Raw genomic sequence first — 12888 nt, 5'->3', positions numbered from 1 at the left:
ACAATGGAGGAAAGGGGGAAAGAGGACGTGGTGCAAACATTAGTTAATTACATTATGCAGAATCGATACACATACTTCATATTCAATGACGGAGTGTGAGGTGGTGGGGACAACAGCATGTGAATGTATGTGAGCACTGACGTGAGGCTGCAGCAACATGCATGACCCAGCTCGGCATGACCTTGGCATGACTCAGAAGAGGAAACTGGGACACTAAAAGCAACATGGAGCACATTCTTCCACAACCCTTCCTGTGCTTTCACTAAACCTCGATCTATACACTACCATAAAATCTGTCCAGGGATGTTAAAATATTCACGTTTAAGGCGCTTTTTTTGTGACCTATTCTATAATGAAAACAGTTGAGCGTGGATGGGCGCAAAAAGGTTTTTTAAATTTTTGTTTTGACCTCAGGATACAAACTAATTATTTCAAAGAGGTTGCTTCATGAATGCTGTACAATAATTAAAATGCAGTGTGATAAATTAAAATGTTGATTGTTTCTAATCCCCTCTTTAATAATAATAAAGTATGTTCAGTATAATGTCACACAGGGGCGAAACGTTGTGTTTGGATGGCATTTGCAGAGCATGCTGCTGTGATGCCTTCTGCAGGGCACCACTCCATAGCTCCATCTTTAGGAATTAATAAAGTATTACAGCAAAGCTGCTAAAAAACAAATGTACAGGTTATTGCCTTGCTATCATTATTAGCCAATCATTTTTGCAATTTTACAGAGCCCCTATAGTGCTATGTAGTGATTTGTAACATATCATTTTAGAATTGTCTTTCAAACTATTTTCAGAAAGGCTTTCACCAGAGTTCAGACTATTTCAAATTGAGTAAATTATCCTCCAATTAGGATCAGTAAGATTTTTTAGTTTGTGAAATAATTCCAATGCCTGTGGTAGCATGTAATCCATTTGTAAACCTATGAAAAACTTTGATTTGTGGATGCAGTAAGAGTGATGTACAAATTATTTCTAAAATAAGTAAGCATGTAATTGGCCTGTAATTGGTTTGTTTTGGTACCTTTTGTAGTACTATAGTGCTGTTTCAAAATGCCATGTGTTCATTTTTAATATAAAATATAATGTTTCAATATTTCAATATAACATTTGATATTTTTTGTAGTACTGTGTACTGTTTCAAAATGGCATTTATTACTTTTCATAGTCCTGTTCCAATATGATATGTTATACTTATTATGGTACCACTGATAAAGATATTTCAAAACCTGGACAAACAAAAGCTAAACTACCTGCATGGTTAGATACGACTAGAGGGGGACAACTAAATATGTTGCCATTGTTGTTGTTGTTTCTTTATGTAATAATAGTTAATGTTCGAAGGTTTAAAAGCTTTTGTAATTTGGGCTTTCCAATTCACCAGTTGTGTATAGCCCATCCACACACCACATGGTTACAGCTGATGAAGCAAGTTGTTACACATACAGTATATTTATACTCCAGATATTTTGCAGAACAACAGCACACTGTTTATTTCAATACTGCAATAATGTCTTTTTAGAAGGCAAACTGCTAACTAGTGCTGTTGATGTGGGCTAAATGAGCACACTGTAGGCAGGAGAAGGTTTTTATGTAATAAAACAAAGATCACACTATCCTAACCCTGTTATTCTGCTTGGCCGGCCTGGGCGACCCGGGACAGAGGCCAGCCCCGTCAAGGCCAAAAGAGCATCCACTTCCAACGCATCCCTCCCACACAGTATACACTCATTAAACCTTTCCCAAACAAATACACAGAACAGAAATGGAAGACAGTGTAGTCTTCTCTTATATCTTGGAAGGATTTATGATTTCTACTGGTGGGTGAATGTAGAAATTCAGATACATTTTGGTTGAGAGATACTTTAAATCTTAACTTTTGTAAATAATGATAAAATAAGTTATTCAATATGAGACATAATTTTTACTAGGTATTTATGTCCCCATGCGTTAAATCAAAAACAATGACATTATATAAAGTAAAGGAACTAGCTATTGAATATGTTTTGTATTTGTTTTAAAGCCAGTTAATTTGACTGGACCCAAACAAACTCCTAGATCAATTAAAAGGGTTAAACTATGAGGCATATGTTGTTACACATGAAACAATGATTAACACTAGAGGGGCATCAGCTGAGCGCAGACCTCAAGGCCCTTTTCATAAGTGAAAAATAATGCATGTGATTCAGATGTGCCTACAAATTGAATGGGATATTCCTCGGCCAATCTCGAAAATCTGTTTTTTTTTGTCCAGTAATCCTGAAGACAAACCTCCTTGGCTGATGTAATTTATGTACATTACATCTACACTAAATCTAAGTCTTTTGAGTATCACTCAGTATAATCTCAAATAATTAAATTCCATATTAAAACATTGATTATTCTTTTTGTAATTCTTTTTTTTAAAAGGCCATATTGATTGATGTTATTTGAGCATAATTTACCTTCAGATAAATCCTTTACTTTGTTTTATATATAGATTGCATTTACATCCTGCTAGTCGCATCTGTGTATTTCCATGTCCCAGACTGTCTGCTGTGAAAGTAATATTAATGGCTTCACCAACAGGGATACTATCTCAATGTCCTGTTCTCACCGGTCTTTGAGCTCTACATACGTGTGGTGTCAGTGTGAGTTCAGGCCCAGCTGGGCTAGGCGGATCCTGAACAGATTGGGGACCAGCAGGCCAAGGATGGGGGGCCAATAGTCAGGGTAACATACCCAGGGGGAGGTCTTCTCTCATGGGTTGGAGCCCGTCCAATGCTTGAATGGAACAAGGCTGTGTCTTAAAATAGTGCAAACATGGTTGATTATGGGATCGATGCCTCGCAAATTATTTTTATCATAGTGTGGCCTCTAGAGCCGGACCTTAGAGGTACTCCTCACTTCTCAGTGTCTTTAGTTAATTGTGGGTTTATGTAAATTGATGTTTTGTTTGTTTATTTGTTTTTTATTTACCAATGCTCTGTTTCCCAGAGATGGAAGACTAGTGCCACCAGCAGTGAAATGTCTCTTACCTACAAGACATTCATGGATATTCATGTTCTTCATGGGATGATATTAAATTACTTGGATGATTTCTTGAACGTTCCTCTTGCTCCATGATCATTTTTAACACTTTGGTTCATGACTATACTTGCAAAACTAAAAACATGCCCATCAGCTCCAGTTATCGTTTGTGTTTAGTGCTAATTAGCAAATGGAGCACGCTAAACTACTAAACTAAGAAGACAGTAAACTTTATTTACCAAATATGTCCATGTTAACATTTTTATTGTGAGCAAGTAAGCTTGCACTGCTGTGTGTACAGCCTTATGCTAACATGGCTGTTCACATGATCACAGCTGTCGATGCCATTCACTACTCTTAATTTAATGAGCAGTACACAATACATGTTTAATGGCAAAAGAATCAAACACTTACTGCCTGTAGGCTTGAATAATAGCTCCACTTTCTGTCTCCTGTATGTTCTAAATATTATATAATAATAATATATAAAATAAATATTACACAGCACATGTTTACTTTTGCCATTTGAAACCAGTGCCAACACACTGGCCCTATTTTCTTGTGACAAAGTTAAACAACTAATCTTGCAAGCACCAAGCAGAAGCTTTGCAGAGAAAGCAAAGCGATAGACAGCAAAGAAGAGGATGACGCCGCAAGAGTTGTTTGCCATTTTTGGGACATTTCAATACTTTTTTTTGCTGTGAAACTCGAATGCTATTCTGACAGTTGCAAATACAACTGCCGTCCTTCAATACAACCTATCAGACCCATGTGCCTTTCTTGTAGTCTTTGTTTAGGCATGCTGCTTGAGAAGGTCAGCCCTGGAGACACAGGACAACACAGATGATTTCATGTTCAAGCAAGCTAAAGGGCTTTGGTCGATTTCTAACTATTCCACAACACCACAGCCTCAGACCTGCAATGAGCCTTGTGACTGGTGCCAAGCCATTCTTCCAACACACATTGGTGAGACAGAAGTGTGAGCAGGACTCAACAAAGCAGACAGCGACAAACACAGAAGCAGAAGGACCAAGTGCACATCAGCTATAGCAGAAATGAGGTGAATGTGAGCGGGAGAAAGGAAAAGGGGGAGGTCGTGGGTCAGGTTTCTCACATTGTTGGAGCGCAGAGAGACTCGCCCTCCGCAGCGAGCGCAGAATTTGGTCTGGCAGTAGGAGCAGAGGTGGCCGCAGCCGTCGGCAAACTTGGTCTTGCGGCAGATACCGCAGGTGGGCGCATCATCTTTCAGCTGGGTCTGATGACGCTGCGTTTCCGCCCCAATGCGACGCACCTCCTGTTTGTAGCTCTCAAACTGCTGGTGCAGCGTTCTGAGGGGGGAGAAAAGTAGAAGATTGACCATTAGGGGTGCATCATGGATTCACAAACTTTTTTACTTGATAAACCTAACCCTCCAATGCTGTTCAGACAGACCTTCCTGTCTAAATATCCTTATATTCATAAAAACAAAAACAGAGGGACATCGTGGAATTGTTGAATAACTGAATAATTTTTCAAATAAATAAATCTAACTGAAACAAAAGCGATGTTATGCATGGACATATTTGAGAACAACATTTCAGTTCCAGCAAAATAACTGGCAATTAGAGTGCCACTTGAAAGGTGGCTTTCCCCAAAAAAAAATCATACACGTAATTAAATGAATTTTCAGCTCAGTTTTGCTCTCTGTGGCTCACAGCCTTTCCCCTCCCTGCTTCCCAGGATGCCTATGATGGAAATAACCCGAGTGTGAATTGCAAATCAGGCCATGTGAAAACACCCACAATGTTTGTCTCAACAGAACTGTCAAAGGAATACTGCATTACCATACCATGGCTCTCATAGGAGACCCAGACAGGCACTTTAATTGCCTCGCTGAGTGAGAGAGATAGAGAGGAAGGAGATGGCTTCATTCACAGCTTTGCAGCCAATTTGCCTATTTGTGGAAGCAGACAAACTTTAGTTAAGCCTCTGGCAGCACACAGACTTTACAGTCGTGTCTGTGAGTTGTTCGTCGAAAAGAAATTCTTTAAAGACAATGCAATGCACTGGCATTCACACTTTTGTTGAGGTAAAAGTGAGAAATTCAAACAAAAAATAATATAGTTGAATAAGTGGAGGGTCCACTCGTAAGCAGGACACTTCCTGAACGCTGATTAGTCGTTCAGCATGAGAAAATCTACGGAAAAAACTACTTTAAACAACACACATTCCAAGATCCTTTAACTAACATTAAAATTCCCCTCATCAGTCCATAAAACGCCAAAGACATTCAGTTTACAATAATCTCATCATGAGTCAAACTAGATCACCTGGATTTATTGAAAGCAGACATGTCTTTCTGTCTGTAATCATCAGATGCTGGGTAGGAAACAGGTAGGACAGGTCAAAGTGATAACAGTCCTCTATCATGACCTATCCAAAGTCCAGGAACGATGCTGTGCCTTTCCAGAGTACGTTTGAGTTGGAAAAGAAATGTCTGTCTTTGTCTGTATTGAAAAACAAGCAGTCCAAACGATACGTAATGTTATTCCCGCAAAGGTTAGTCTCAAGAGAAAAAATATTTTATAAATTGCCAAATTAGATGACAAGACAAGTGCACATTCCTTTCTAACCCTAACCCTAGCTCTGAATAAGGCTAGAGCAGAAACAGCAGACTGCCACCATACACAGCCTGAACAGGGAGGTGGCTGGCCAACTGGGACACATTTGGCCAATCAGCTGACACTGGGAATGGCTAGAACAGGGACAGCTATTTTGTGACGTGGAATGTTGAATGCAATGTGAAAAATAAATATTTTCTAGAAAGTTAGAAATTGAAATATCCTCTGTCACACACAGCTGAGACACCTTGAGGCTGATATTTTGAATATTATCATGTCTTCTATGCAGTTTTCTCAAATATTTGGTCTGTAATGTTTAAGTTAAAAAGTTTTGGAATGCCTGAAGGGGACTCGCTGTAATAAACGTTGGGCCCAACATCAAAGCATCTGTGCCATCTATAATGCAGAAGTTCAGTCAAATAAGTTAACGCAACAAAGATCGTTCCTATACCATGAGAGCATTGTTTTATACCATGTTCCAACTTTAGTTGTCCAGACAAACACAGATAAAAGTGTCTGAACATGGAAATAATTTGTATTGCATGTGCACGTTTTCACTCAAAATGTTTCAAAATGGCTTTGCTTAAGATAATAGTCAGAAATATTGATAAATGGACTTTGGAGTTGACACGAACCCAAGCAAAAGTGATCTGTACGTAATTCAAAAAGGAAAAACATCTTGACAGCGCACAGCAGCAACGTCATAAACATGACCTCTGACCCTGAGAAGCAATCTATCCTGCCAATAGGAGTCCGGCGGCTGAGCCAAGACCAGGCACCATGGGAACAGCTGTCAGAAACAGAGGGTGCACAGCCGGTTGTCATGGTAACGTGGTGGCGTCAAGTACTAGGAGTCAGCGGGTGTCAGTGCACCAGCTGTTCTTGTTCTTAGAGCCACGGTTTCATGCAGTATTTTTACCACTTCCACACATTCAGCAGACATGCACTGTTAAAGCTGCACGAGGTGACTTTTTCCCATGTGAAAACAAATCTATGTTCTCAGCCTAAATCATAAAAGGAGCTCTGCAGCTGTTAGTAGAGTCTCATCATCTTTGACTGAGAATTTCTAGATATAGCCAGGTGGAATTCGAATGTCAGGTCTGGACAATTTCCTGCTCATTTGAGTTCGTATTTAAAAAATATCTTAAATGTTTGCAGATTAAAGCCACTCAATGAAATCCAGGCCAGACAACATTAGATAATCTTCTCCTATACCTTTAAAAAATACTTGTATCAAGACCTCGGGAGGAAGGCCCCTACTGGCTTTCAACCTGTTTTATTGTATGTGTTGCTCATCTGGGGGCAGCACAAAAAGCTGAAAAGAAACAGGGTGCATTATCACCATGTCAACAGCACAGAATGTGGGAAGGTAACATGCCCTCACAAAGAGTGCAAAGAGAAAGCTGAAGCCTTTGATTGATGCACTCAACTGAATGAAAAATGTATACAAAATATACAATAACTGCAGTACAGAACATATTTAATCTCTCTGTCACACATCTAAAATATGGACTATGTCAGTCCAGACTCATACCCGCTGAGTCAGCACAGTTACCACATCCATTATGATTTCTACCTATATGCATATCTTGAGTTATGTTATACTTAACCATGACTCAGCAGAGTATACATGAGTGACCCCAACTTAATCACTCAGTGAAGACACAGGGAAAGATGTCCTCTCAAGTAAGACCATGCTATCTATTTCCACGCTCCTGTGTGTTCATTGATTATGTACCCTCTGCAGGGGTCAGCCACTATGCCTGGGATTACATGTGTTTAAGGAACACTAAAATAATGTAACACTTATTTGTTGCTTTGCCTCTATGTGGGTTGTAATCTGTGCTGCTCTGTGCTCTGTGTACATTACCGGGTTGGCCTTGCGTGCATTTCAGTGTATGAGAGTATCTGTTGTGCACCACTGGCTAGCTAATGGCTTTAGTGGCGGTTTCCGCTGATAACAAGCTGAGCCATCTCCATGCTAAGAGAGTTGTGATGAGGCTATAGATATGCTCTGACGACCTATAAAATTGATTTAGCTTATTTATTGCATTCCCAATCCGCTACTCAGTTGCCTTTGACTTCACGAGCAGCAGTTTTCAGTGAAAAAGCTCCAATAAACTCCAATGTAAGCCCCCTGCCCAGCACCAGCTAGCACTAGCTGATGATCTCAGTGAAATATCTAGCCATATATTTTTAAGGAGTTTGTGGAGACCAAAACAGAGCTGGGGCAAATATTGGATTGAAATCAACTAGGTGGACAGAAATACAACCCCGATGAATGCTAATGTCTGTCCATGTCTCATGGATGAAGCGATACAAGTAGCCGAATGCTTTACCCAGGTGATGCAAAAACAAATAATGCAGCTTTCATTACAGCTGTGCATCACCCGCTATGAGGCTATAACAGGTCAAAATGGTGAACATTGCAGTAACGCTAGCAGTAACTAGATACACAACTAGACTTGTAGTCGGCCTGTAAGCGTAATTACGTTTAGTTGTCTCTAGAGCTGCAACAACGAATCGATAAAATCGATTAAAATTAAAATCGATTATTATTTGCATTATCGATTCGTTGTGTCGCGCGATTATTACGCCACCCAATAAGACGCGGAGATGTTTGAGTATAACAACAACACAAAAATTGAGTTGAGCGCGGAGCGGAGCAACACAAAAAAGCCGGTAGAGCAAAGACCATCGGAGAGACCCGTAACGTTGTGCGAGAACTAACTTATTTCCCCGGTGGTGAACGGCTGTTTCTACGGAGACAAGCCACGCCCGCTTCCCTTCCTGCCCGCCTGCATGCTGCTGCTGCTCCGGCAGCGCTGGAAGCGGAAGTTATCGAGACTGAGTCGGTGAAACTCCGAGCTGTGTGAGCCTAGGGATGATGTTGGCCGTTTCTCAATCCAAAGTACGCTGAGTACAGACTTGTGTTCTTTTGGAGTCTGGACTTGGGAGTTTGGAGTCCAGACTCCAGAGGACGCAGGACGGTCTTTCTGCAATTGGAACAGCAGCGAACTTGATGACGTCACCACGTCAGCTGTTCTTGCTCATGAGTTTACTCCAATTATTCACTGTAAATTATATATATATATATATATATATATATATATATATATATATATATATATAGTTATATTAACAGTTATTATACAATATAGTTATTGTAATTGCAGCCCTCAGTTAAACTGATTTAACCTGTGAACTAATAATAAACTCTTTGTGCTCGTTAGAGCCTCCAAACAGAATGATATCTCATGTGTAACCGCTACGGAGACACCAGAGCCAGCGGATCATTTGAAAAAGTCCTGCCGACATCAGGCTGTTCTCGGCGGCCACACTGAGCGCTGACCGCCCGGCGCTGCAGGCTCACCGGTCCCAAGAGCCGGAACTCAAATCTCCGAAACCGTCGGCGCATATTTTTTATCGGCTGAATCTCGACAAACCGACCACAGATTTGATGCTTAAACTAATAACTTCTCGCCTGAAAACGTCCTAAAATTACATTCCGTGACTCAACAACAGTATTTAGAAAAAGTCAACTTTCAGTTGAGTATTTTTGTCCCATTGCTCCCCGTCGCTGGTGCGAAATGCATTGTGGGATATTGGCTGTCCAAAGTCTCCTCTGATGCATCCTTTGGAAACTGGGCGGATCAAGTCACATCCGGGCATTTTTACCGTGCTTTGCAAGAAGCGAACTTTTGAATTGGAACAGTACTTGGGCTGCGACTGATGACATTTCACAAGTCCACGAGAACACAAGTATGGACAAGAACGCATATTGAGAAACGGCCGTTATGAACCCAAACACCAGGGCGTTAGATGTTCCGACGTTTATGGGATGTCCACAACAAGTAAAGCAAAACTAGTGGTTATTTATTCCGTGGTGAACGGTGGAAATAACTGTTTTTACGGAGACAAGCCACGCCCCCTTTTAAGTGCGTCTTATTTATGTACAATTTCTTTTTTCTTTTAAAAATTAGCAGGTGCGGCCTATAGATATCTGCGCTCTATAGTCCTGAATTTACGGTACCTGTTACCTGGGCATTTTCTGGCACAGTTCTGTTGAATAAAGGGTTGGAAATTAATGCTTTTTTGTTTTATTATCCGATTCATCGATTAATCAAACAAATAATCGACAGATTAATCGATTATCAAAATAATCGTTAGTTGCAGCCCTAGTTGTCTCATTTAGCCACTTGTTAGCAAGCACCAATGATGACCAATAACATTTTTTTTTATTACATTACATATTACATTACATATAATTTAGCTGAGGCTTTTATCCAAAGTGACTTACAATAAATGTATTTAACCATGAGTACAAACTCAGAACAACAATAATCAAGAAAGTAACGTTTCTTCAAGAAAGCCAAACTACAAAAATGTGCCATTCAAGTGCCATTCAAGTGCCATTGAAGTGCTAGTCAGAAAAGATGTGTTTTTAGTTTCTGGCAGAAGACGTAGAGACTTTCTGCTGTCCTGATGTCAGTGGGGAGCTCGTTCCACCATTGAGAAGCCAGGACAGCAAACAGTCTTAATTTTGTCGAGTGATTAGCTCGCAGTGACGGGATTGATAGAGGCCGAGCGGAGTGAACGGGCTGGGGTGTAAAGTTTGACCATGTCTTGGATGTGGATGGGACCCGATTTGTTCGCAGCGTTTTTATTTATTTATCAACCTCTAACTTAGGCTAACCCTGAATCTAACTAATAACTTAGCTAACTGAGCAGAATCTCAAACATACTTCCGACTACATACAAAAAACATAGTTATTTCTGGATGTACAGGTTGCTAGCTGGACAGCTAAGAAGACACTGCATTTGAATATAACAACTTTTGACTAATCAGAATGGGTCCTTTTTTCGGCAAGGGTTAGACATGCGCTCATCATCCTTTAGCTGCAGCCCTAAGCTAACGTGTCTGTTACAGTCGGGTACACTTGGCTACATTACTCATGACTCAAACAAGTAACATATTGGCATTACTTTAATGAGTTAATATCCAACACCTGTAGCATGTGGCCGTGATACACATAGACCAGGGGGGTCCAAGTGGTGTGAACCGGCTGAACTGTGGCTGCCTCCTCTCTCCAAGTCAGCACCATAGGCCAACAGGGACAACCAAAGAGCCAGATGTGGGTTAGCCCTGTTTTGGCCTTGTCAAAACAAGTATGCAAATGAGCACACAATTACATACACTTACACACACACATAGGCAAATATAAACAATGACAGACAGAAAACCAATATAAACACATGTATGGGTTTGCCTTTGCCTAGGGCCTCGCATATTTAACTCAGCATGTCCAAGGACTCCCTCCCTCTCTCACCCTTTCTCTCTCTCTCTCTTGTTCTCTTTATCTCTCCCTCTTGTATCTCCACTCTCTTCACCAGTCGTTGGTGTGGCGTTGTTAATTAGCCCCGCTATGAATACATTGCCCAAGGATGGGGAAGGAAGAGGGGAAAGCTGTGTGTGTTTGTGTAGGGCAGTACTATTTATGTATCATCAGCTGATTCCTGGTGACGCTTTGCAGAGGACTCTTCCAAAGTCGGAGGAGACACAAGAAGTTAAGGCCCTTTCAGACTCAATGCAACATTAAACCCATTATTTCCAATGCCTTGATCCACGCCACAAAGTTTGCACAAATACACTCGTGGCCGATAGAAACGGGACAGCCAGCCAGGCAAGGAAGGCAAAATGGAGGAAAAACTAGTATTGCGTTTGTCTGAATCCCTGAACTGCACGACACAAATTTGCTCTTGTATCAAGACCTCGGGAGGAAGGCCCCTGTCTTGGAAACACGTATCCAACCAAGTCGGTACATCAGGTGTGCTAGCAGGACTAGTGCTAGTACACCTAGCACAGGACAGATGCAAGTTAGTTGCTGGCAACAACAAAATGTCAATGCTCTGCTAGTTTTTGCAACTTCTTTATGATAGAAACACATATTTGGACAAACAACACAGTAGATTTATGATTTATGATTATCATTTGTATTTTAAAGCAATGTGTCTCACTTTTACATTTCAAGAGTTGAACAAACGTAGCGTTATCTAACACAAAATTGTCTGGCGTATCAACTATTATAACTCTAAACTACCTCTAATGACAAGTGGAGAAATCAGGCAGGGAGAGTGTAGTCAGTCTACACCAGTGGTGGTAACAACACAAAGGTTTGGAGCATGTAAGGGCCTTTCACACAAAACACAATCTACGCTGTTCTCACTCATCCCCTTGCTTTGCTCGACGCAGCTAAGACCCATCGTGGTGCTACGCAATCCAATAGGAAATAGTGGGTTTCAAAGTGCAGTGGTGTTGCATTCTGTGTGAAAGACCCTTTAGTTGAAATAATCAAACAAACAAGCTGGATAGGAAAAAATATATCTGCTCGAACAGACCGTGAAGACGACAAACATGTTGACACATGCTGCGAGGAGGCAAGGAAAGGAGTCACGAGTGCAGGGGGAGTGATCAGAAGGGGTAAATGAAATGGAGCAGACATACAGGGAGAAGACACCCGGGGGTAAAAAAAAAAGGAAGAACAGGTGAGGAGTGATTCATACACAATCCAATAAGTCTTCCCATCTATTAAAGAGATGGATAGACAAACAGCTGTCTGCAGGATAGGAAGAGGTGATGGGAGGAGAACAAGTGGAAAAGCAAAGGATGAACAAAGAGAGCCAAGACGGAAACAAGCGTGGGCCAGAGACCAGCGGAGGAGAGAAGCCGATGCATCCGGAGCCATTCTATAAATACCACTTGAGAAGAGGAGAGGATGATGGAAATAGGATGGAGACAGGGTGATGGAAAGAGGAAGGGGAGGAAGAAGAGGTGTAGTGAAAGGAAAAGCAACAGTTAAGAAAAGCAGCAACTTATGTTATTTATTGTAAATGAAGACTGAAGTAAGGTTTCAAAAATAAAAGCAAAAACTAAACATTCCTGCTGGAGTGTGGTGTGTGAAAGTGATGAAAAGAAGGAAGAAGAACAGGAAATAGCAACAGATGGGTGCTTAACCAAATGCAAATATCTTCCTTGTTTTCTTGTTTGGCTTGCAATGGTGTTTTCAATGACGACTGTTACACATTTGGCTCCCTCCACTGTCAAAAGGATATAACATACTAACGTCACAATGCTAGCAAAAATAAATCACCCAGATGGCCAGTGTGTGTTTATCTATAGGGCAGCAATTTCTCAAGAAATCTGGTCAATCCTTCCTGGCTTGATAGGGTGTGATTCCCAGCTGTCATTATTTGCAGGATCTAATGTTACA

At 40.9% G+C, this 12888-nt stretch overlaps 1 protein-coding gene across 1 annotated transcript in view; it reads right to left on the bottom strand.

Moving 5' to 3' along the window:
- Positions 1–12888, bottom strand: part of rims1b (regulating synaptic membrane exocytosis 1b) — a 68847-nt gene that overhangs the window by 45072 nt on the left and 10887 nt on the right. Inside the window, exon 2 of the mRNA XM_034541365.1 lies at positions 4132–4345. Coding sequence (XP_034397256.1) covers positions 4132–4345 — 214 coding nt within the window. The remainder of the gene's footprint in view (positions 1–4131; positions 4346–12888) is intronic.

Source organism: Cyclopterus lumpus, chromosome 1 (genome assembly GCF_009769545.1).
Source record: "Cyclopterus lumpus isolate fCycLum1 chromosome 1, fCycLum1.pri, whole genome shotgun sequence".
In the NCBI taxonomy this organism is placed as follows: Eukaryota; Metazoa; Chordata; class Actinopteri; order Perciformes; family Cyclopteridae; genus Cyclopterus; species Cyclopterus lumpus.
Note: the sequence above shows the minus strand (reverse complement) of the source record. Positions and strands in the feature narration are given on the sequence as shown.